This window comes from Cydia fagiglandana, chromosome 5 (assembly GCF_963556715.1).
Source record: "Cydia fagiglandana chromosome 5, ilCydFagi1.1, whole genome shotgun sequence".
Taxonomy (NCBI): domain Eukaryota; kingdom Metazoa; phylum Arthropoda; class Insecta; order Lepidoptera; family Tortricidae; genus Cydia; species Cydia fagiglandana.
In genome coordinates, this window is record NC_085936.1 from 13,096,759 (window position 1) to 13,120,737 (window position 23,979).

Genomic DNA, 23,979 nt, shown 5'->3' on the forward strand with positions numbered 1-23,979 from the left:
AGGTGACCAGAGAGTCCCCAAAAAACGCTCCCCGGGGAATTCGCTTTATCGTATTAGCATACGATCTCGCATTTCACAAAAAACATGGTAAGGTGCAGTAGATAGGAACTAGGTAATATGGACCATGCACACCAGAATTTTCCACATCCCGCTACTCTTAATAGATCGCCAGAAAAACCACTCATCATCATCATCGTCATCGTATAACATAATAATTGTCCGTTATTTTTCTGGCGATTCTAAACAGAGACAACGCTGAGACAAACGATCTTCTTCTTCCTCGCGTTATCCCGGATTTTGCCACGGCTCATGAGAGCCTGGGGTCCGCTTGACCACTAATCCCATGATTTGACGTAGGCACTAGTTTTTACGAAAGCGACTGCCATCTGACCTTCCAACCCAGAGGCAACGCTGAGACAAACGATATGACGTCGAAACGGTTTTTTTTACGATGTACGTCATAGTTTTCCACGACTTGATATCGCATCGTGAATTCGTGACACGATGTCCCATCGTGAACTCGTGACTCTATTGTATAACGCACTGTATAAAGGCTTGGCCACACACAGAGCGCGACGCAGCGCCGCGTCCGCGCCGCGTGATGCCGACGCGATGCCTGGTCAAACAGGGCGCGCGCCGATCGCGCCGGCCTCACGCTCTCAACACGCCCTCAAGGCGCGCGTGAACGCGGCGCGGCCGCGCGGGAACGCGGCGCACCGCTCGCTGCCTAACGTCCGATCCTACTGATGTGACCTTGCGGGACGCGGCGGGCCGCCGCGTTCGCTCGGCGCAGCGCTGCGCACGCGCCGCGCGGACGCACGGGGCCGCGCGGCGCGGGGCGCGACAGAAGCGGGGCGTGATACCGGCGGGACGCAGTCTGTTTGACGTCGGTAACCTGTTAGCATGTGCCGCGGTCGCGCGGCGTGGACGCGGCGCGGACGCGGCGCTGCGTCGCGCTCTGTGTGTGGCCAAGCCTTAATATACGTATCTACTCACCAATTGAGGTTTAGGAACCTTTTCGAGTGAATGTTCAGATATATATCGAGGCAATCTGAGTATTTCGAACACGTCGTTCAGCGTCCTGCCTTCATTTTTAGTTAGCCGGTGCTCCATAAACTTTATGAATAAGTCTTCGACTTCATCTTACAGGGAAATTAAGAAAATAAATAGTTAGAAGAACTTGAAGACTTGCCCAGGTGGGAGAATTGATTACGGCATTCGGGTTCTAGTAAGTATATACCACCTTGGCAAGTCTCCGGGACTCAGTGGTGGTTTTGCCCTCAGGCCAAGTTTCTAGGCCCGGGCCTAGGGCGGCAAGTTTTTTGGGGGCGGCAAATTTGCCAAAAAATTCGCTGATGATTATAAGAAATATTTATAGCGTCTTTCGAGCGTCGGTCGGGGTCTACAACTCTATTGCCGCTGCTCGACGCAACTGCGCAGCGACGTCATTTTCCATAGCGCTGACCAACGCCGACAGACGCCGACGCTCGAAAGACGCTAGATGTGGGGGGGGGGGGGGGCTAAAGATACAGGCTAATAGTAGTCTGATTAATATACTTTTTTGAGTAGTTGGAAGAAGCTAATGTCTCTGAATATGTACCAAGGGGCTGTCCATAAATTACGTCATCGATTTTTGGCGATTTTTTATGTAACTGGTCACACCAAATTAAAAACTCCGCCGCCCACTTCCCCGCGTGTTTTAAGATGACTAAATGGCCGGCCATTTACAGGTCTAATAAAACAAGTCTGTTATGACGACGAAATTATGTCGGGAGAGGTTTATCCCGTAGGACCTACCTATGTATATGCATCCAAAACAGAAGAGCACACTTTATTTTCTGTTTCTGTACCTACGCCTTTGGCGGTCGATGACGATTTTGAAAGTTTAGTAAGTGCCTATATAATATTGGTGGCCGTGCGTAGCCACATTCCATGACTGAATATAATATATTATGTATCTATACCGTGTGTGGCCTGTACCACGAGCAAATAATTAAAACATAGATTGTACTCCTCAAAAGATGACACTTTTGTTCAACAACTTTTAAAAATCATGAAGTATTTAGACTCCCTATTTTTCATGCAAAATATATGTTACCTATCTTCAATGGACGCCATCGCCACGCCATATCATTGTGATTGACGTTGCTTGTCACGCCTTAAACTTAACAAAATTCGCAATACATTGCGTCTTAGAATAAACTTTAAAGTGTATTAAAAATCAAACCACAAGTTATTTTTAAAAGTTGCTGAACAAATGTTGGTCAGTATGAGGAGTACAGCCTACGGTTTAATTTTTTGCTCGTATTTCAGGCCACACCCGGTATAAAAGACACGGAAAAGCGGACACTGTTGAAAGCTATTGGATTGATTCAAAATTCATGCATCTACTCTGGCCGTAAGTATATTTTAATTTGATACAAATTACAATTACAAATTAGAACTCACCATAAGATATAAATTTCGCAGCAGTCGTTGCCACCATAATTAAAACTAAAAGCCAATTCATCCTTGCCCTGTCGTTTTACCTAATAAGCATGCGATAACGCACGCGCGTTACTAACAAAAATTAAACGTGTGTAATTAATTTAGAATAGCTATGGTACACACATCAACATCAAATGTGCCATGCCATAACGACACTCGCGCTACGTAGAGTCAGACCGAGAAAAGTCTGCAGCGATTTTGATAGCCCACGCAGTGCATTGCGTCATTTTAAACTTCTATGAAATTATGACGTGTAAATAACACTTGCACTGCGTGGGCTATAAAAATCGCTGCACACGTTTCTTGGTGTAACTTTACCTATCCAATTGTCCCTGTTGTAACCTGTCCAATTCGATGGTCCATATGAGAGAGTGAGACGAAATGCACATTGGACAGGTGGAATACCACCCTTAGGTGAAAATGTAAACAGCGCCATCATAAACTACGATAAAGTAAAGCCGGAAGGCGGCTCTTTCTAGTCGTAAACTCATTGTGACAAGGAGGAGAACCCAACCCAGGACGCAACATTGATTGAACGGAATAACTTAAATGTATGATCATGTATGTGTAATGTATGATTTATTCATATAAAACATTAACATCGGGTTTCAACAGTATTTGAAGAAGTTTCGGGTTTGAAAATGTCTTCATTTTTAATGCGATATAGGCAGTGACTTAAGGTGACAATGTAAATAGCATCCTCATGAATTACAATGTTGAATATCACAATTATACATTTGACGTTTAAGTTAGAAAATACATCTGTAACAGATTAACAAAAATGACAAAGTATATTCCAGATAACAAAGTAGTTCATCAAACTTCGCTCATCTCGACGTCCTCGATGTTGAGATCCTCGAGCATCTCGGCGAGCGTGATGCGCGGCAGCGACGGGTCGATCTCGTCCGTGTCGACGGCCACGTCGCCGCGCTTGAAGATGTTGATGTTCTGCCGGAAGGCCGGGTCTTCCTCCAGGTCGTCGAGGAACTCGTTGTAGTCGCTGTTAAACAATGAACAATATTTTAAAAAAAATTGCTAACTAGCTAAATGGTTACACGATTACGCGACGTTCATATTAGACGCTCGAGCTAGCGGAAGCAGTTATAAAGTTGACCCAAAAATTTTTTATTAAGCTATGAGCTTCATCACATATGTTCCTTGAGTAATTCTAAGCATTTCAAGCCTGGGAGGCAATAAGAAATGTGTGTCTACTCGGATTTGTAATGGATTCAAACTTTCAACCCCTTTTTAACCCTGTTAGGGGATGAATTTTACAAAACGCTGAAATTACTTTTCCTGTCTTTTAATAATATCCCCAAATACAAAGATTCAAGTCCCGCGTTCGAAAAATTTTTTGATATCCATACAAACTTTCAACCCCTTTTTCACCACCTTAGGGGATGAATTTTCAAAAACGCTGAAATTAGTTTTCTTTTATTTTAATAATATATCGTTTTACGAAGTTTCTAATTCCTAGCTTAAAATAAAACTTGAACCCCATACAAACTTTCATCCCCTTTTTAACCCCCTTAGGGGTTGAATTTCTCAAAATCGCTTCTTATCTCTTGTACACTTTATAAATGTAATCTAGTGTGCAAATTTCAACTTTCTATCATTTGTAGTTTCGGCTCCGGGTAGCAAAAATCTCCAACCAAATTTTTCACCTTTTTACGTTTTTCTTGTAAAATTACTATGAAACTGAAAAAAAACAAATATCAGCAATGAATTCTACGTCTTTGGTTTATACGAAAATGATACCAAACTTGCCCTAGTATCCACCAAGATCAGAATAGATTTTTTTTAAAGATGACGGGTGGCGGCCGTCTTTGTACCCCACCCTCCCCCCCAGCCTAGGCTAGAAATGCTTAGAATTACTCAAATATCAGATGTGATGAAGCTCATAGCTTAATAAAAAATGTTTGGGTCATGTATGGCAGCGTTACATAACTGACTCCAGTAAGCGGAACGGGCGGCTCGGCGTCCGGACATATGCAATGCAAACGTATGCGTATGTATGGTCTCAGTCCAGGAAGCTCTATGCTACGATGCACGCTCCATACAACACGCCGCTGAGCGCTCGCCACTGAGGTCGTACAATAAAGTAAGGGCCAACGTCATTCAGTAGAGATAATAAAATTTAGCTTACGTTTTAACGGTGAACGACGCAACGTTTGGCGCAGCCGACCCTTAATCTACGGAAACGGGTCCGCGATATGGAGTATAGACTATTGAAGTACGAGCGAATACTCGTTACTACCAGGAATTTAGAACTGTAAACAACTACAGTATTCAAGCACTTACTCGTTTGTGAACTTATCTCCGTCATGAAGTTTTTAAGCCATGTGCTCGAGCTACCAGTTGGGCGTTGGGTATTGCTCCTTAACTAGGGACACGTCGGGTACGGCGGAGCGATACAACTTTTCTAGGTAAGACCAGTGGGCCTACCGCGAACGACTTCGATCGCTCGTCTGTTTACCTCTGGAGACGAACGAACGTCTATTAGGGTATGGTCCTGTTTTTTTTAAATGATAACTTACTCGTTGGTAGAGCTAGCTCCGTCGTGAAGCTCTTCGGCCATGTGCTTGAGTTTCCAGTTGCGTGCGCGGCGGCGCGCGGCGCGCTCGCCGTAGTGCTTCTTAACTAGGAACACGTCGGGGACCACGGAGCGGTCGAGCTTGTCCAGGTTTGAATCGTTGACGTTCGAGTCGCCCAGGTTGTAGCTGGAACAATAAGGCTTACATGTAGAACTTTGAATTGCGGAAGCTTTTTTATATACCTTTTTTTAAGGCCGGGTAAAATGTAAGTAGTGCATCCATAAAAGTAGAACGCTAAAATTGCCTTTTAAACGGGAGTTATCCTTTTCACTAATGAGAAATGAGGTAGCCACCGCAGCGCACGAAAGAAACAAAACCTTTTGTTTAAGAACCCATCAACGTGCACACTAGCGCCACAGCTAAATAATCATGATTATTTAAATTTAACAAAAGATATTGAAAAAACCGGGCAAGTGCGAGTCGGACTCGCGCACGAAGGGTTCCGTACCATAATGCAAAAAAAAAACCAAAAAAAAAGCAAAAAAAAAAACGGTCACCCATCCAAGTACTGACCACTCCCGACGTTGCTTAACTTTAGTCAAAAATCACGTTTGTTGTATGGGAGCCCCATTTAAATCTTTATTTTATTCTGTTTTTAGTATTTGTTGTTATAGCGGCAACAGAAATACATCATCTGTGAAAATTTCAATTGTCTAGCTATCACGGTTCGTGAGATACAGCCTGGTGACAGACGGACGGACGGACGGACGGACGGACGGACGGACGGACGGACGGACGGACGGACAGCGAAGTCTTAGTAATAGGGTCCCGTTTTACCCTTTGGGTACGGAACCCTAAAAAGGGAGCCACTGCGTACTATATCGTGTATTTAAACCTTTTGAATACATCAAACCAGTTTTTATGTTGCTGGATTCGTCGATCTAGTAACTCAAAACAAAAACGGCCGTTTTAACTTTAGACGCATAGATTGCCGAATCCAGCAACATAAAAACTAGTTTGATGCATTCAAAGTAGCGGCGGTTTTCAATATCTTTCGTTAAATTTAAATAATTAGGATTATTCAGCTGTGGCGCTAGTGTGCACGTTTATGGGCTCTTAACTGCTTAGGGTTTGGGCGAAAAATCTTTCAAGATAATTCATACTATAACTTACCCCATGACAGTATCACCAGGTTTGAGGACATGTCCAAGATGTGTCTTAGTGTGGACGGGGCTCACGTCGAGTCCCAGCTCGCTGGCTCTCACCACCCACACGTCGGCCACCACGTGCTTGTTGGACAACATGCCTTGCCCGGGGAATGACTTCTTTTCCTGAAGACAAATGTAGTGGGTTATAGTCGTTCGATTCGAAGCTGGCCCGAAAGGCCAATCCGTTTGTCTATTGTTAAGTAAAACGGTGCGTGCTACTACCTATGTTACTAAAAAAGACGCAGTAGGGTATTGTCGGGCTAATGCGGGCGACTGACGCGAGGCCTTAGACCACAGGCTGATACTCCTATACCACTACAGTATGTACAATGATTTTCTAAAGAAATGGAGTAACCCAGGATACCTATACAATTTTTGTCACGGAAATTATTATACAACGCAGACGAAGTCAGGCAGTAGCAGTGGCGGCGCGTCCATAAAAGCCGATTCCCACCGGCTTGCCTGTTTTTGGACGTTTGAGCAGAGTTGTAAAGGAAATATGTAAGCCAAATTAGCCGCGGCCTGCCTATGGATATGTTTGATGCGCCGCCACTGGGTAGTAGCTATCTAGAACGTTTATAAGGCATGCGGCAGATTACCGTTTACATAAGAAAAAAAAAGATATACAGACTAGACCATATTTTATAGGTACTACTTACATGTTCCTTTAAAATATCAATATCCATTACGATATATTCCACCAGCTGTTTTGGATTGCAAATTGGATTGAATGGATTCCTCCAGTACACGGTAGCTGAGACATCACACACTAAAAACAAATTTAATTAAAGTTATGGTTAATTTCATTAACATGAATCCGGAACATTATAATAGAGAAAACTAGCCTAAAATAAAAAATAATGTGAGAAACTTCTAAGCATAAACTAAATAAGTAATTTCAGACATAAATATTAGTCGCCCGTAACAGTGTAACACTACCATCAAATACTTTTTAGGAACAACTTACCCTGCCCAGTATTTGCATCTATCAAATGTATAGTGCTGGTAACTCTGTTCACCAAACAGATAGGAGAAATGCCTCCGAGTTGCTGACACAACTTCTTCGGAAGGCACACCACACTGTCTTTAGAGAGTGGCACAATCTCTATACTGAATGTGAACTTGTAGTTGTAGATGTTGCTGTGTATATCGTGCGATATTAACTTCTTGGAATGTTGGCATTTTATGGGAAGCACGGATTGTATGAAATCTACCATCTTGCGGGCGTGGCTTTCTGTTGTGTAGAAGAAGTCCAATCCGTCTGAAAGGTACATAATATTTAATTTGTGTACAAGTGCGAAAAGTAGGAAATTCGCAACGAATGGCGATAAATTGAAACACGACCGAAGAAAGTGTTTTAAATCGACACGAGTTGCGAATTACCTTTTCGCATGTAAACGTTTTACAGTACATATGGCCCTTTAAATTTTTGACATAAGCCTGTATTGTCCTTAATCCCGGCCTAGGGCGGTAAAGTAGCACCATATGTACTGTAAAATTAATTATATAACAAGCAAGTGCAATAGCCAAGAAGTTACAGCCTGAGCAGAAAAACCCGCATTGTGAGAATGAGCAAAATCTCGTATAGTTTTCTTCTTTGTATTATGTCGAACCCTACGCCGAGTCAGACGACGCTAGGAGCCACACTGTTTTTTTATTTTGTGGTTTCGTTTTATACTGTAATGCTGTGTTACTTATTTAGTCAATAAATAATTTAAATAAAATAAATAAATTATGCTCATGCGCCAACATAAAACACATGCTACTTTTGCATTATGGGATATGAAAACAATCTTGCTTGCAGCAATGATGTTTCATAAATTATAAATCAATTACTAACCATGCTTAGGCTTAATCCCAAGTGTATTCTCATGCGCCTTATGCTTCAATATCAGCTGCTCAAGATAGTAGAATGTCTTCCTGTTATTCGCGCGTTGTCTCACTTGCACCATGGCGCGCCAGTAATCTTGAGCCTCGGAGCGGTGGCAGGCATCGCACATCTGGTGCTGGATGCTGAACTCAACAATGAAAGTTTGCTGGAGAACTGCACCTCCCATTACTTCGCCTTGTACTGTTAGTTTCACCTGTTGGGTAATAGAAGGATAAGGAACAATATTGTAGTTGACTATTCCTAACGTTTTTTGTAGGTAAGAGTATAGGGTGATATACCTATATGTCTACTAACCTAAATTATCATAATTTTCATATAATATATGCACTAGTTTTCATGACTCAATCTATAAGTCACTAATAGAAACCTTTTTAATTATATTATACATATATGAGCCACTTAACTTCAAACTCGGGTAAATCCATCTGTCAGGTTATGCAATTATGGTATTAAGAAAAGGTAATAGGGTAGATATTTGCTGAGAGGGTCGAATGAATTTACTTGAGTTTAAAGTTAAACAACACATATAGGTTACAAACTTACAAGCAAGGAGTCAGTAAAATTGGAATATAAAAAATATCTGCTTTATTTTGCTAATTCTTTTGATTGATATCTACTGATCATATGGTGTAAAATTTGGAAATTTTACACTGTCTAGTTATGCCTAGTCTAAACTAAAATAGTTAATATGCAGGCACAAATTTGGAGAATAATAACATTAATAACTCTTTTTACCCTTGAAATAAAGGTTACTATAAAAAGGGTCCTCTTTCTCAGCATGTTGCTATGACAACTTATACTTCTGATTTTCAGTGGGAACATCACTTAAAACAAAAAAATAGTATTCTAGGAGTTAAATAAATAAATATTTTACTTTGATCCTCTTGGAATGGGGCTCAGTCCAGGCAAACCCCGCATCTATCAGCTTGACCCTGTTCAGGCCTTTCAGCCGCTTCAGGCACAGGGCGAGCAGCTCGCGGGACTCAAGTGCAGCCACCACCCACTCTGCAGGTGGTTGAAGATATCTGAAAATAATTATCACAATTTTTTTAAGGTTCCGTACCCAAAGGGTAAATAGGGACCCTATTACTAAGACTCCTCTGTCCGTCTGTCTGTCTGTCACCAGGGCCGTATCTCATGAACTGTGATAGCAAGACAGTTGAAATTTTCACAGATGGTCTATTTCTGTTGCCGCTATAACAACAAATACTAAAAACAGAATAAAATAAATATTTAAATGGGGCTCCCATACAACAATAAATAAATAAAATAAATAAAAAATAAAATAAAAATAAAAAGCCTTTTATTTCCTTTTGTTATACATAAGTTTGTTAATATATTTATGTTGATTTAATTTGTAGGAACCCGTTAGGTGAAGGCCTCTTCCAAAGATATCCATTTTTCACGGTCTTGTGCTATTCTTTTCCAATTTGGACCAGCAATTCTTTTCATGTCTTCCTCCCAGCGCATGTTTGGTTTGCCTTTTCGGCGCTTACCGTCTGGGCCTTTCCAGTTCGTGACTATGGCTGTCCATCTGTGGTCTTTAAGGCGAGCCACATGTCCAGCCCATCTCCATTTTAGCTTTCTAGCGTGTTCTAGAGCATCTATTGCTTTTATTGTTGCTTTTATTTTACTATGTCTTATCTTTTGTATCTTTTTTATGTTCAACATGCTCCGTTCCATTCCCCTCTGGCAAGTAATAATTTTATTTTTTATTTTTTCTGTGAACTTCCATGTCTGGCAAGCATATGTTAAGCTGGGGATGAGGCAGGTGTCCATAGCCTTCTTTTTAAGAGTTATTTGCATGCTACTTTTAAATATTTCTTTATAAGACCAATATTTGTTCCATGTATTTTTGATTCTTCTGTCAACTTCTAGTTCATTGTTCTTGTTGTTGAAACCAATCTGCTTTCCTAAGTATATATAGCTTTCAACATAGTCTAATGGTTTGTTGTCTACAATGATATCTATTTGTTTTGAGTTGGTCATGGTTTTTGTTTTATTTATATTCATCTCCAGTCCTACTTGTTTGCTTGCATTTTGGAGACCATCAATCATGGATTGCAGGTTTCGGGACGATTCCGCGAGCAGCACCAGGTCGTCTGCGAATCTGAGGTGGCTGAGATATTTCCCTTTGATAAATAGGCCTTGGTTTTTCCATTTTAAGCTGCATATGACGTTCTCTAGTACGGCAATGAAAATAGTTGGTGATAAGGGGTCACCTTGACGGACTCCTCTTTCCACTGGAAAGGCCGGACCCATGGTTTCCAGCTTCACTCTGCTGCTGCCTTTTTTGTAGATGTTTTTAAATATATTTATGTATCTGTCGTAGTCAGATCGTATAATCCGCCGTATTACATTACGGCTAGCCGTTTTCAAAAACAGGGGCGTTTTGAAATGCGGCGGTTCGACGATTAGCCGGATTGTCACTGCGATACGTTCTTCAATAAGGCGGCCCACGTTTAGCCGCATCGTACATTGTAGAGTGACCAGTTCTTTCGGTCGCCTACGTAACCGGACTTTGACAATGTTTGCAATTTAATTTATTTCTACCATGGTCCCACCGCACTACATGTGTTTCTTTTCCAAAACATTTCCTTCACAACTTAAATAGACGGAGCCCCGCAAGCGGGGCTCCTATTTCTGGGCGGTTTGCCCTTCGGGCATCTGAAGTTACCTAACGAACCTAACCTAATTACCTACCTACGCTTTTTTCCCCAAAGTGTAATGTTTTCACGGACGTCTCACTTAATCAATAGGTAGGTAGGTTAGGTTCGTTAGGTAGCTTCAGATGCCCGAAGGGCAAACCGCTCAGAAATAGGAGCCCCGCGAAGCGGGGCTCCGTCTAGTTAAGTTGTGAAGGAATTTTTTTTTTGAAAAGAAACAGTCCGGCAAACTCCACATTTGATGGACACCCCAGCGTTTGTCAGGCAGCGCCACGAGTGTTAAAAATGGGAACTAAAAACTGTCAAAGCGGCGGCTAATGACTCGCTGTATTACATTACGGCTAGTCGTGTTGAAGAACGTATGGCGCCGAATACATTCCGGCGGATTCTCATTCAGCCGCATTCAATACGGCTAATCGTTAAACCGCCGCATTTCAAAACGCCCCTGTTTTTGAAAACGGCTAGCCGTAATGTAATACGGCGGATTATACGATCCGACTGCGACATATCCACTTCCTTGATATCCAGCAAGCCTTCGATAAAGTATGGCATGAAGGACTGTTATACAAGTTAAAAACAAGGCTGCCCAACTCATACTACATGGTCCTTAAGTCATACCTACTAGAAAGAAAATTCCAAGTCAAATTTGGCGAAGAGACATCAAAACTGTATGACATTAAAGCATCAGTCCCACAAGGATCAGTCCTCGGCCCAGTATTATATTCAATCTACACTGCTGACCTGCCGGTCTCCGATGAAGTGATCACAGCAACATATGCGGATGACACAGCTTGTCTTGCAAGTGACAAAAAACCTGAAATCGCATCACAAAAACTACAAACACATTTGAAAGATATTGAACACTGGCTCGAGATCTGGAGGCTCAAACCCAGTGTAACAAAATCTGTCCAAATAACCTTCACACTACGCAAGGGAGACTGCCCACCAGTGACTATGCGAGGCGAACCCCTTCCTAGCCAAAGCTGCGTCAAATATCTAGGACTCCACCTCGACAGAAGACTTACCTGGGCCAACCACATCAAAATGAAAAGAAAAGAAGCAGATATCAAATGCAGGAACTTATACTGGCTAATTGGAAGACAATCAACTCTAACACTTAACAACAAACTACTGATATACAAATGTATAATAAAACCGATATGGACTTATGGAATACAGCTATGGGGATCAGCCAGCAACTCAAACTTAGAAATACTTCAAAGATTCCAGAACAAAACCCTAAGAAGGATCACGTGTGCACCATTACTGGTCAGAAATAGTGAAATACATGAATACACAGAAATACCAACAATAAAACAAGAGGTAAACGAATACTGCAAAAAGTACAAGGAAAGACTTCAAAACCACTGCAACGAACTAGCCAGAAACCTGTTAAACGAACAAGACTACACACCGAGGCTAAAAAGATGGCACATCCTAGGGCTAGACCAGAGACAATAAGCCCCCACGTAAACTGGTGATGGTGCTCAGTGGAACACCACCCTAAATAACAACCTAAAAAAAAAAAAAAAAAAGAAACAAACCATCTGATTATGGCTAGAACAGCCGATTGCAGATTTAAGTTGAGAGAAAAAAAAAAAAAAAAAAAATGTATCCACTTTCTATGCCTTGAGTTTTTAGAGTCGTCCATATGCTCTCGTGGGAAACTGTGTGAAACGCCTTTTGGTAGTCGATGAATGCAATGTATAATGGGCGTCGGAATTCTTGATACTTCTCGATTACAAGCTCTAAAGTGTGAATGTGGTCCATGGTCGAGAATCCTTTCCTGAAGCCAGCTTGTTCCACAGGTTGTTTCTTATACAACAAGCATGATTTTATCGGCTGTTTTTTGCATAATGGTACAGAACCCTTCGTGCGCGAGTCCGACTCGCACTTGGCCGGTTTTTTAATTGCTCTACAAATTATAGTTATTTGTAGTAATTACTAATAATTATTAGCAGTGAACAAGAAAAGGCTAAGGCATCAAGTATCTGAAATTGTAGCTGCGGCTAGCCAAGCCCCGTACAGATGTATTGTAATGTAACTTTTGATAAAATGCTTGAATGTGAGGTTAAGGGCCATTACGCACTTGCGGCTGGCCGCTTAGGCGGTTCTATTGAGCGGCCAGCCGCGATGAAACCGCGATGCAACCGCGTTATTAAGCGGCTGGACCGCTCGACGTCTTGGGTCCATTAATAAAATGGACGCCGTTGAGGTAGCTTGTGTTATATATTTGTACTACCTAAAACAACCAAAGAAAAAAAAAGATAATGGATTCACCCTTTACTAGAAACACGCAACGAATTTGGCCAGTTCGCAAGCTGTTTTCAAGAATTGAAGAAGCACGAAGATACATTTTTCTGCTATGTTAGAATGAGTGTCTCATCGTTTGAAGAATTACTCAAAGTTTTATATGACACCATCAACGGACAAGATACTAAATTTCGTGATTGTATCCAACCCGAACTGTTATTTTCTTGTTTTACTATAAAAAATTATCTACGTATTTTATTTTTAATTAGGTACTAATAAATTATTATATATCTACATGCTAAATAATATTGTAGTGGATGGATACGTCGGCTACAAACTCATCGGCGGCTCGCCGCACCCTGAACCGCCAGTGCGTATAGACAAGTTGGCGGCCAGCCGCGAAGCGGGCCGCAGCTCTTCATTCAACCGCCGCGGTTGAAATTTTGTGGCGGTTAAGTGCGTACGATCACAAGCGGTTGCATATTAAATTGCAAAAGCCCGGTTAACCGCAAGTGCGTAAGGGCCCTAAAAGTGATAATGGAATGAATGAAAATAATAAAATATCTACCTTTCACATCCTCTGCAGAAGAAGAGTGTAGCCTGTTTAGGGACACCCTCAGAAATGTCGACATGAGCCCTCAAACATGCTACACACATATTTGAGGGATTTGCTTCTATCGGCACTGCACACTGACAACATAGTCTGGAAACAAGAACCACTCGATCAGTATCAAAATAGTAGAACCGCAGACGTATAAGAAGGTTGATAAAGCAGTATCATTGAGCGGGGATTTATTAAGATAGTATTGTAACTCAGGACTTCTACATTAACCTAAAACTAAACATGGGTAACTTACATTCGCGTGCTGTCGGACGCCGTAACATTTTCCGGAGTTATATACTCCATTTTTCACTGAGTCTAGTTATTATATGGTTCCGGTATGTAATATTAAGCACAATTTTATTGAAAAATATCTCCAATCACAATCACACGATACAAGCGTGTTTTCCGTGTTTTGAGTGACAGTGACAGTTGACGTCACCACATGTGATTATGACATACAGTTTTTGTACTGTTCCAGATATAGAATAAATCGTTTTCAATTATAGTACGTAAAAGACAACCGATCAGTTGCAATGAAAAGTAACAAGTAATGATAATACCCTAATAATATGTAACATTAACAACCTGTGTTAGCTATTACAAATAAAAGGAGAGTTTTATATAAATACTTGCTTGGAAATTAATTATGTTAAATAAAGTTTTTCTATGTCTATGGCTATGTCTAATTAACGCGGTGCGGTGCGGTAGTCTGTTACGGGTTTTCAAAGTAATATACTAAATTTGATCACACCTTTATCTACTCTGTGACATTCTCCCTCTCCCCGCCCTGCCGCAACCTTCCCCTCCTCCTCTTCGTCTCGCACTTGCTGCCGCTTACGTAAATTTTTCGTAGTGAGCGTGACCCTTCTGAATTTTTTCCTATTCGATCGATCAAATTAATAAACGAAGATGTTCTCTACCGCCTGTAGAGCCGGTCGTTTGGCCGCGAAGTCGGTAGTGGACAAATCTGTAGCCGACAAGACACCCTTGGTCGCTGGAGCTCTGGTCAACAAACGTGATTATGCAGCGAAGGCCGCAGGCAAGGGACAAGGTAAAGTAGTCGCTGTCATCGGTGCCGTTGTGGACGTACAGTTCGAAGACAACCTGCCTCCCATCCTCAATGCCCTGGAAGTGCAGAACAGGCAGCCCCGGCTCGTGCTGGAGGTGGCGCAGCACTTGGGAGAGAACACGGTGCGCACCATCGCCATGGACGGTACCGAGGGTTTGGTGCGCGGACAGCCCGTGCACGACTGCGGTTCACCCATCCGCATCCCCGTGGGCGTGGAGACGCTCGGGCGCATCATGAACGTGATCGGCGAGCCCATCGACGAGCGCGGCCCCATCCCCACCGACAAGACGGCGGCCATCCACGCCGAGGCGCCCGAGTTCGTGGACATGAGCGTGGAGCAAGAGATCCTGGTCACCGGCATCAAGGTCGTGGACCTGCTGGCGCCCTACGCCAAGGGAGGAAAGATCGGCCTGTTCGGCGGCGCCGGTGTCGGCAAGACCGTACTCATCATGGAGCTGATTAACAACGTTGCCAAGGCTCACGGTGGTTACTCCGTGTTCGCCGGCGTGGGCGAGCGCACACGCGAGGGTAACGATCTGTACCAGGAAATGATTGAGTCTGGTGTCATCTCCCTCAAGGACAAGACCTCCAAGGTGTCGCTGGTGTACGGCCAGATGAACGAGCCCCCAGGCGCCCGTGCCCGTGTCGCCCTTACTGGTCTCACCGTGGCAGAGTACTTCCGTGACCAGGAAGGTCAGGATGTGCTGCTCTTCATTGACAATATCTTCCGTTTCACTCAGGCTGGTTCTGAAGTGTCTGCCCTGCTGGGTCGTATCCCATCTGCTGTGGGTTACCAGCCGACCTTGGCCACTGACATGGGTACTATGCAGGAGAGAATCACCACCACCAAGAAGGGCTCCATCACCTCAGTACAGGCCATCTACGTGCCCGCTGATGACTTGACCGATCCCGCCCCGGCCACCACCTTCGCTCACTTGGACGCCACGACTGTGCTGTCGCGTGCCATTGCCGAGCTGGGCATCTACCCCGCCGTGGACCCTCTCGACTCCACCTCGCGTATCATGGACCCCAACATCATCGGCGCCGAGCACTACAACGTAGCCCGTGACGTGCAGAAGATCCTGCAGGACTACAAGTCGCTCCAGGACATCATCGCCATCCTGGGTATGGACGAGTTGTCTGAGGAGGACAAGCTGACGGTGGCGCGCGCGCGCAAGATCCAGAGGTTCCTGTCGCAGCCCTTCCAGGTGGCCGAGGTGTTCACTGGCCACGCCGGCAAGCTGGTGCCGCTCGAGGAGACCATCAAGGGCTTCTCCAAGATCCTGCAGGGCGAGTACGACCACCTGCCAGAGGTCGCCTTCTACATGGTCGGGCCCATCGAGGAAGTTGTTGCAAAGGCCGAGACTCTAGCCAAGAGCACCTAAATAAATGTATCAATCAAGTAGTGTAAGGAAGAATTATAGTATATTTATTGGAATGAGTAACTAACGGAAAGGACTAAGGTTTATGTTTTGTTCAGTAGTAGTTTCCATTGCTATAACATTTTAAATAATGTAATCCAATATAGTAATTATGGAAGTAGTACAAATATTGTAAATATCTGAAGAAAAATCCAACTGAATCATGTAACGTCTGAACCGAACACATGTTACTTTGCGGTGCATTTTGTCGCAAATAAAATTGTAAAAAAATAATTATGATTTTTTTTTCCTTTGAGATATGATCATATCATATAGGGAGCGTGTATGCTAGGTCAGAGATTACGTAAATGGAATTTAAAAAATTGACCTAAGTGGAATAATTCGCCTTATAGACTGCAGTTTGCCAGACAGATATACACATTCGTACAGTCACCTGCAATAATATATTACTCTTCGACGGCCGCAAAAAGCTTTTATGGCTTTACAAATAAGATCGTGTCAGATGTTTTAGCGGCCTTCTTTGTGTAACATTATGGCAGGTGATTGTACAAGACAGCTTTCTTACACATTGTAAGACAGTAAAAAGATCGTGCCCCCTAAATCAAACAGCGGAAATAGATGGCGCTATAAGTTTTGTGGCAGATACTGGACTCTATCGGTCAATTATGCAAGAGCTAATAGAGGCAGATTCTTATTTTTAATGTTGGCTGAGGACCTACGTCAGAGTTGTCGCAAAATGTACTTGGATGGGTTACAATATAGCATGGTTGCATTTTTATCGCCTGTCAGTTTCGCATTTAGGTACAGTCACCTGCAATAATATTTTACTTTCTGAAGGCCGCAAAAATATGTGACTCGCTCTTGTGGCTCTACAAATAGGATCGTGTCAGATATTTTTGCTGGCTCCGTTGTGTAACATATTATTGCAGGTGACTGTACATACTTGTTAGAACGTGACAAGTGATAAAAATGCGACCGTGCTACTGCCGCTGGTCATTCGACTCATTCGAGATTATCGCGCAAATGTCCTGACATCTTTCATTTAATATACCTATTTGTTTACGCGTTCGTCTGCGAGTTCGGCGACTGTGCCTCTCAGTTATCAACTAGGACACCTATTCGAGTTCAATATGTTTAATCGCGCGTTCGAAGTGTTCGAACAAATAAAAATAACCAAGGGCGATTTTGCAATGCAATGCCACACTCGTTTGAACTCTTTGTAGTAGTAGGTAGCTTACTTGCAGGCTTTCTTAACTGGAACACCGCGAGCGCAAGCGATTGTACATATTTAGGACGACTCCTTACAGTGGTAGGTAGTGTTCTTGGTATCGGCATCAGTTAAGGAATTCATTTGAAACGAAAAAAAAAACAATGTTAGCTTAGATGTTTAATTACAAAGGTCTTATCGCTTTCCACCAACGCGAGGCGCGGACTTCTGGCTCACTTTAGCGGCCTTAGCCTTGGGGGCAGCCTTCGCCTTTGTGGGGGGAGCGGTGGCCTTCTTGGCGGCCTTGGTGGACTTCTTCTGTTCCTTGGCAGCCCTGGGAAAGTTAAGGTGTTGATTAATAAAAATAAAAACAAGTACAAGATGGAGGCCATGGAGGGCAAAAATACCCACTCAAATTATAATAATCCTGTGCTTATCAGTTTTTTTTCTCTGTGAGGTAAATAGATATTGATGTTGTTCTGAACAACTTTCGGACTCCAAAATCTGTGGGTGTTGTCTGTCAGTAACTAAGTAACAGGACTTTTTTTGTAAATATTATTAAAAAATTGGATTAGGTTGCCAAAGCAAATGTCACGCTCCTTTAGCATGTAATTGAGAAAATGATAATATGAGGAGAAAAAAAACAATTATCCAATTATTCAAAAAAACATTACAAGCCTCAATCAGTTAATTTATCCCTTTTTTACAAATACATAAGGGATCATCCATTAATTACGTCACACGAATTTCTAGGTTTTTTGACCCCTCCCCCCTCCTTGTCACACTTGGTCACATTTTGCAAATCCCTCCCCACCTGGTGTGACGTCACATTTTAGTCAATTTTGTTTTCAACGAAATCGGCAATACTAACTCGGCATTATTTTTTTAATAATTTTTTTTTTTTGACTAAATAAATATTAGTAATTTTATAACACAAAACCAATTAGGAACGAAAATTACCTACTTCCTAAACCTCATTATTTAAAAGTACAGCGAAAAAAAAATTAATTTACGGTTACTGATGAATAGTGATGAAGTTAAAGTGACGTCACAATGTTTGTGACTGCCCCCTCCCCCATGTCACAACAAGTCACATTTTCTTGACCCCCTCCCACCCCCTAAACGTGTGACGTAATTAATGGATGACCCCTAAAGACTACAAAAACATAGAAGGTAACTTTGCACCAACTAACATATTGAACATTATAATGTCATATTTTCTTAGAAAATTGATATAAAAAACCGGGCAAGTGCGAGTCGGACTCGCGCACGAAGGGTTCCGTACCATAATGCCAAAAAGGCAAAAAAAAAAGGTCACCCATCCAAGTACTGACTCTGCCTGACGTTGCTTAACTTCGGTCAAAAATTACGTTTGTTGTATAGGAGCCCCACTTAAATCTTTATTTTATTCTGTTTTTAGTATTTGTTGTTATAGCGGCAACAGAAATACATCATCTGTGAAAATTTCAACTGTCTAGCTATCACGGTTCGTGAGATACAGCCTGGTGACAGACAGACAGACAGACGGACGGACGGACAGTGAAGTCTTAGTAATAGGGTCCCGTTTTACCCTTTGGGTACGGAACCCTAAAAATGATGAGCTTGCCACACTGTCATTGCAAATGCCATGCATACTTAGCTTGGTTCGACTCTAAGCCAAAATGATGGATTAAGACAAACAATTGATAACTTATTGAGACTTGTATTTATGAATAACTAGCGACCCGCCTGGGCTTTGCACGGGTAAACAAATTATACACCTAAACCTTCCTCAAGAATCACTCTATTGATAAGTGAAAACTGCATGAAAATCCTACATAATTTTCAAGTTTATCGCTAAGAAACAAACAAACACTCAAATAGACAGACGCAGCGGGGGATTGTTTTATAAGGTGTAGTGATACCATGAGAGTATACTCACTTGATGGCCTGGTCTCTCTGAGCCTTGCGCACCTCAGGCTTCATGTTCCTCTTGGCCATAATGTCGCTGAGGGAGGCACCAACAATGGCTCTCTGGTATTTCTGGGTCCTGCGGGTGCGCTTCTTGGTCTGCTCTTCTTCTTGACCCTTCTTGAACTTGCGCCTAGACATATGCATTTTTTTTTTAATTTAAAAGAACACTGATAAGGAATTTAAATTGTGACCAATTTGATACTGATTCTTTTTTTTTGAATTATGAAATTTAAGATCCCTACAGTTTGATTAAATTTACAAAAACTGAGCAATTTGGTTGAAACTGTACATGTTAAATTACTTTAAAATTTAAATTCTACAAGACCCTTTCAGCTTTTAAATTAAGACCCCTAAAAGTTGAGGGCTTCTCGTGATAATAGGTTGTCTCTTTCATACATGAGTTACATGACTTACATGCAATTATTCTATATTCTATAAGTAAATCGGAATGAATTTTGTTTGTTTAAAAAAAGTAATGATACAAAAGAAATGCTACTTTATTTGGTTCATGAAAGATTCAAATTAGCTTGCATGAATATGTTCATTGTACATTTTAGTCTCAGGAGGTTAAGTTAGAACTAATCAACAAAATATTGTAATGTTACCTGTAGAGCACAGTCCATGTCACTTTACGAGGATTCCTCCTCATCAAGTGCGCGGCCTCACATTTTGAGTTCAAGAATGTGAAGGACTGAAAAACAAGCACGAAAAAGGGAATTAATGAGGATTGACGACAATAATAGAAAATACTTCTAGTTATTTACGTAGAGAGACAGTAACTATCTTCTTGAACTTATTATTCTTGAACTAAGCATTTATACACGAATGATTTGAAACTCGGGTAAACTTGGTTCCTACTCAGAGGTTATATTAGGACCAATGATGTAAACATGATTATTATATTCGTTTGCTGAAGGAACATTAAATTAATTTCTTTTTCTTTGAACTACAATTTAGATTAGGATTTAAACGTAATAGAATATTTACCTTGCCATCCACTTTGACCATAGTTTTCCCATGGCCGGGATAGATCTTGTATCCACTATACGCGCACAGACCGATCCTGAAAATAATTCAAGCATAGTAAGAAGGACACATAGCTTTTGATTATTTCTTAAATTGAATGAGAAATTATTTCTAGATTACACAAATACTTTAAGATATAAATGAGAATTTGCGAAAACGTACTTCATTTTGAATTGTCAAACGCGAAAGAACTGTCAAACATTCGGAGTTGTCACAACTAAACCACAGAACCAGAAAAATAACGAATGATTTATAGTCATCCCAAAGTCATCCATATTAAGGCCAAGTTCAACAACATGAGGAAGCTAAGTAAAGTATTATAAGTTACAAGTTTTGATTTAATAATAGTATTTGACGCAAGTAATCTCCCTACGTTTGAAGCAATCAATGGTTTGCAAAATTACAAAAAATAATGAGTTAAGTTTAATCAATACTTCATAAACACTTTATTTTAAACTTCTCGACGTGTTGGTAGACCCGATAGTTGTTCAAGAAATATGTTTTTTGTAGATAATCTTTGGTGTTTTTTTAATCTAGCAGCACCAGAAGATCGTCCAAATTCTACAATAAACAAGTCACTGAATTCTTTTCCTGGTGTATAAAATAAATAAATAAAACGAGTATATTAACAATATGATAACGAAGCAATTAAATAAGTCATAAATAATTGCTTACACTAGATACTGGATTAATATACTGCATCATTTACATCTCAATTCATTCATTAAACATATGCCATGGATTGATAGTTTGTTTCAAAACGTTCTAACCTAAAATATTGCAGTCGAATCGAAAATGAATCAAAATTGTGTTATCTAATTAGTTTAAATAAACATTGTGACTTGAAAAAATACTCAATCCTTTACAAATTTGTATTAGTTGAAGCGTTGCAATGTTTTGTCCAGATTTTTCTGAGTTTCAGGTAACGTAAATATGGTTTCTAAATTTAGAACAGGCCGGTAGAAATCCTTATCATTATCGAACAATAATTTTGTTTTGATATTTTGCCACAAACGTGAAACTTACTAATCAGAATCTTCTAGGCATTTATGATTGCTTGTTACTAATGCTAATAAGTAATAATAAAAGCGTACGACTTTTTATTATACTGTTACACCTGACAACAAATCTAATGTATTATGAACAAAGCAAATAATCGAATCAAACCTACTTTTATTGTTTTAGGATGTCCTGAAGAAGATGCGTGTTTTAGACGACAAGATAGTGTATGCACTAAATACATCCATTCCCACAGAGTCCTTTAGAAAAAAAGTAGATGCAACCTCGGCTTGTGCAGACTTGTACTCGCAGATTCAGAAGGGGCATACCGACCGGGAAGCCGTCATTAAAAATTGCATAGTGACTACGGCTGATACAGTAAAAAAATTAAGGGCTGCTAAGGAAGAGAGGCCTGATGATTACGATGTTTTGAAAACTTTAAAGGCAGAACAACGGAAGGTAATTAAAGTTATTCAATATCATGATTAAAACTATTATTGTAATAGTTTTTAAGTTAACCTTTAAATGCAAATTAACTACCCATATTTATTTAAATTTATTCCGATCACTCAAGTGTTTGTACTGTTAGTAAAAAAGTAGGCCCATTTTATTTACTCTATGATCCAATTGTAAAAAATATGTGTCTTCATTTATTATAGAAACAGGCACATAGATAAGAGTGTCAAAGTGTTAACAGAAGATAAGATAGATTCAGTATGATCCACAGTCTCTTAAAACCAGTAGGTTGTTTCATAAACACCTAAAAGCTCTTGTCTCATTCTAACACATGGAGTGTAAACAGAATTATGCATGTGATGTACGTAGCTAGCCTACAAATGAAATATTGTGGCTAATTAAACGTCTTGGCAGTTATTGGTTGGTTCTTGTTATTTCAATATTTTTCCTGAAGATAAAAAAAACATTATATAAAACATTGGCCAGACATGTGAGGAATTTTATATTTAGATGCACAATTGCTTGTTTATTTTTAGTCAGCCAACTCTCATTTTAGTTGCACATTGCCAATAATGCTGTATGCTGCCATGCTATTAGGTTCATATCATTAGTTTCTAGAACTTTCTTCTAGGTTGTCCAAGGTCATGGACTAATCAAGCAAAAAAAAACCCCGATAGGGAACTCGGGGATTTCAAATGGTGATAGGTGTTAAAATATATGTATTTTTATTATTAAAATATATTATACATTATTTAAACCAATTTTTAACAAGCAGATACATCTACGATCAATACTATAAAAACCTCCTTTTGTTTAAAATTATACATTATGCTTATAAATATTATCGGTTTCTCCACAGCTACGTCTTCTGCAAACTGAACTGAGTGTGGAAGAGGTGATCCGTGAAAAAACAACAAAGCTGTTTACAGAGAAATGTAGAAGCTATTACAAGCCCGACAACTTATGAAGACTGAGAATTGAAATAATTGTTTTTGAGCCTATAGTGTATATATTATAAATAGATTCAAGTTAAAAGTTGTTTGATTACATTCAATACTTAATCTAATAATATCTAAAGTACACAACACTTATTAAAACCTGCAAGCACAATTTAATGACTAAATTGGTATGGCTCAATGACTGTTGTCATGTTCTACTTGGCAGCTGCAGCTGCTTCCTTTTCAGCATGCTCGGCTCTATATTGTTTGTGGAAATCCATGTTCATTTGATGGACAGATTCTCCCCTCTTTGCGGCTGCCTTTCCTGCCATAATGGCGCCAAAACTTGCGAGAGCAGTCAGGAGCATAAGAACATTTGCGATTTTTATGCGAGCTTCACTGCGGGACCTTTCAATAATTTCAGCTCTGAAATGAAACAAAGCAGATTACTCTATTGTAGCACACTAGGTGTTGCAGCTTATCAGTTTCAGTTAATACAAGGTTGTTAATGTCTACGCTCATGATAGAATACAATACCGTCGACCTTCAGATTTTTCTATAAGTAATCACACTACAATAAAATTGTAAACAATATTGCATAACATTATCATTTCTTAGAATAATACTGGTCATTAAGCTTGGACGAATCAATGCACTTACGAGACAAATGTCGGGATTTCCTCCTTGCTCTTATACTTCTTGGTCCAAACAAGGACAAACTTCTGAAAATCTGTTGGTCGGTATCTCTTCGACATAGAACCAGAAGAACTCGATGCCGGTGTTGGAGTCGGAGGCGGGGTGGCTGGCGTACACATCCTTCTCACAAAACGTAACGCAGTTGTTCTCGGAAAAAAATGTTTAATCATTTTATAAACGTGCACAGTACTACTTTGCTCGACGAATTATTAAAAACAATGACAAAGTGTATAGTTTTCCTCCTTCCCTCTTGCTCATCATTTGACAGTTTGACACTTGACAGTCGAGTTGATAAAGTATGTTGCACACGAAATGCAAGGTCATGTGCAGTCTAAATCAAAAAAATTCGTGACGTGATTTGGTCAAATCTATAAGCAGTAACAGACTACCACACCGCGATATTGGTGAGCCGCACCGCACCCATAAGTGAGAGCGAGAAAGAGAGAGTACGGTAGTCTGCTACGGATGTTTTGCTCTTCATTGGGCTAGCAAGCGTCAAGAACAAATTAATTATCTATCGCATATTTTTCGATTTACACTCGTCAAATTTACGCGGTTTTGCTTATAACTTATAAACTCATATTAACACAAGAGAATGTATATTGTCTTT

The 23,979-nt window shown here is 40.8% G+C and overlaps 7 protein-coding genes across 8 annotated transcripts in view; 3 read left to right on the forward strand and 4 right to left on the reverse strand.

Moving 5' to 3' along the window:
- LOC134664543 (juvenile hormone esterase-like) overlaps positions 1–23,979 on the reverse strand; it is a 178,842-nt gene that overhangs the window by 139,352 nt on the left and 15,511 nt on the right. The gene's annotated exons all lie outside the window — the stretch shown is intronic.
- The window catches only part of LOC134664557 (ubiquinol-cytochrome-c reductase complex assembly factor 1), a 460,862-nt gene that overhangs the window by 18,755 nt on the left and 418,128 nt on the right, over positions 1–23,979 (forward strand). The gene's annotated exons all lie outside the window — the stretch shown is intronic.
- Positions 3,238–14,060, reverse strand: LOC134664508 (60S ribosomal export protein NMD3). The gene is made up of 9 exons (XM_063521191.1): positions 13,897–14,060; positions 13,608–13,742; positions 8,995–9,145; positions 8,070–8,313; positions 7,197–7,490; positions 6,889–6,998; positions 6,195–6,352; positions 5,025–5,207; positions 3,238–3,487 (listed from the first exon to the last, which is right to left on the reverse strand). The coding sequence occupies exons 1-9, from the start codon at positions 13,944–13,946 to the stop codon at positions 3,304–3,306; spliced, it is 1,509 nt and encodes a 502-aa protein (XP_063377261.1). The 5' UTR covers positions 13,947–14,060; the 3' UTR covers positions 3,238–3,303.
- Positions 14,437–16,367, forward strand: LOC134664509 (ATP synthase subunit beta, mitochondrial). Its single transcript, XM_063521192.1, has one exon. The coding sequence runs from the start codon at positions 14,553–14,555 to the stop codon at positions 16,095–16,097; it is 1,545 nt and encodes a 514-aa protein (XP_063377262.1). The 5' UTR covers positions 14,437–14,552; the 3' UTR covers positions 16,098–16,367.
- Positions 17,469–23,979, reverse strand: part of LOC134664564 (large ribosomal subunit protein eL24) — a 44,642-nt gene continuing 38,131 nt past the window's right edge. Inside the window, exons 1-5 of one of the 2 annotated variants that reach the window (XM_063521277.1) lie at positions 20,443–20,522; positions 20,242–20,317; positions 19,860–19,945; positions 19,223–19,384; positions 17,469–17,635 (exon numbers count right to left, since the gene is read on the reverse strand). In XM_063521277.1, coding sequence (XP_063377347.1) covers positions 17,497–17,635; positions 19,223–19,384; positions 19,860–19,945; positions 20,242–20,317; positions 20,443–20,447 — 468 coding nt within the window. In that variant the 5' untranslated portion in view covers positions 20,448–20,522 and the 3' untranslated portion in view covers positions 17,469–17,496. Of the gene's footprint in view, positions 17,636–19,222; positions 19,385–19,859; positions 19,946–20,241; positions 20,318–20,442; positions 20,523–23,979 lie in introns of those variants that run through there. The other variant, XM_063521278.1, reaches the window with a different exon arrangement.
- LOC134664512 (protein MIX23) lies at positions 21,043–22,772 on the forward strand. The gene is made up of 3 exons (XM_063521194.1): positions 21,043–21,202; positions 21,466–21,738; positions 22,595–22,772. The coding sequence occupies exons 1-3, from the start codon at positions 21,173–21,175 to the stop codon at positions 22,700–22,702; spliced, it is 411 nt and encodes a 136-aa protein (XP_063377264.1). The 5' UTR covers positions 21,043–21,172; the 3' UTR covers positions 22,703–22,772.
- Positions 22,444–23,651, reverse strand: LOC134664510 (UPF0389 protein CG9231). The gene is made up of 3 exons (XM_063521193.1): positions 23,334–23,651; positions 22,877–23,099; positions 22,444–22,833 (listed from the first exon to the last, which is right to left on the reverse strand). The coding sequence occupies exons 1-2, from the start codon at positions 23,537–23,539 to the stop codon at positions 22,889–22,891; spliced, it is 417 nt and encodes a 138-aa protein (XP_063377263.1). The 5' UTR covers positions 23,540–23,651; the 3' UTR covers positions 22,444–22,833; positions 22,877–22,888.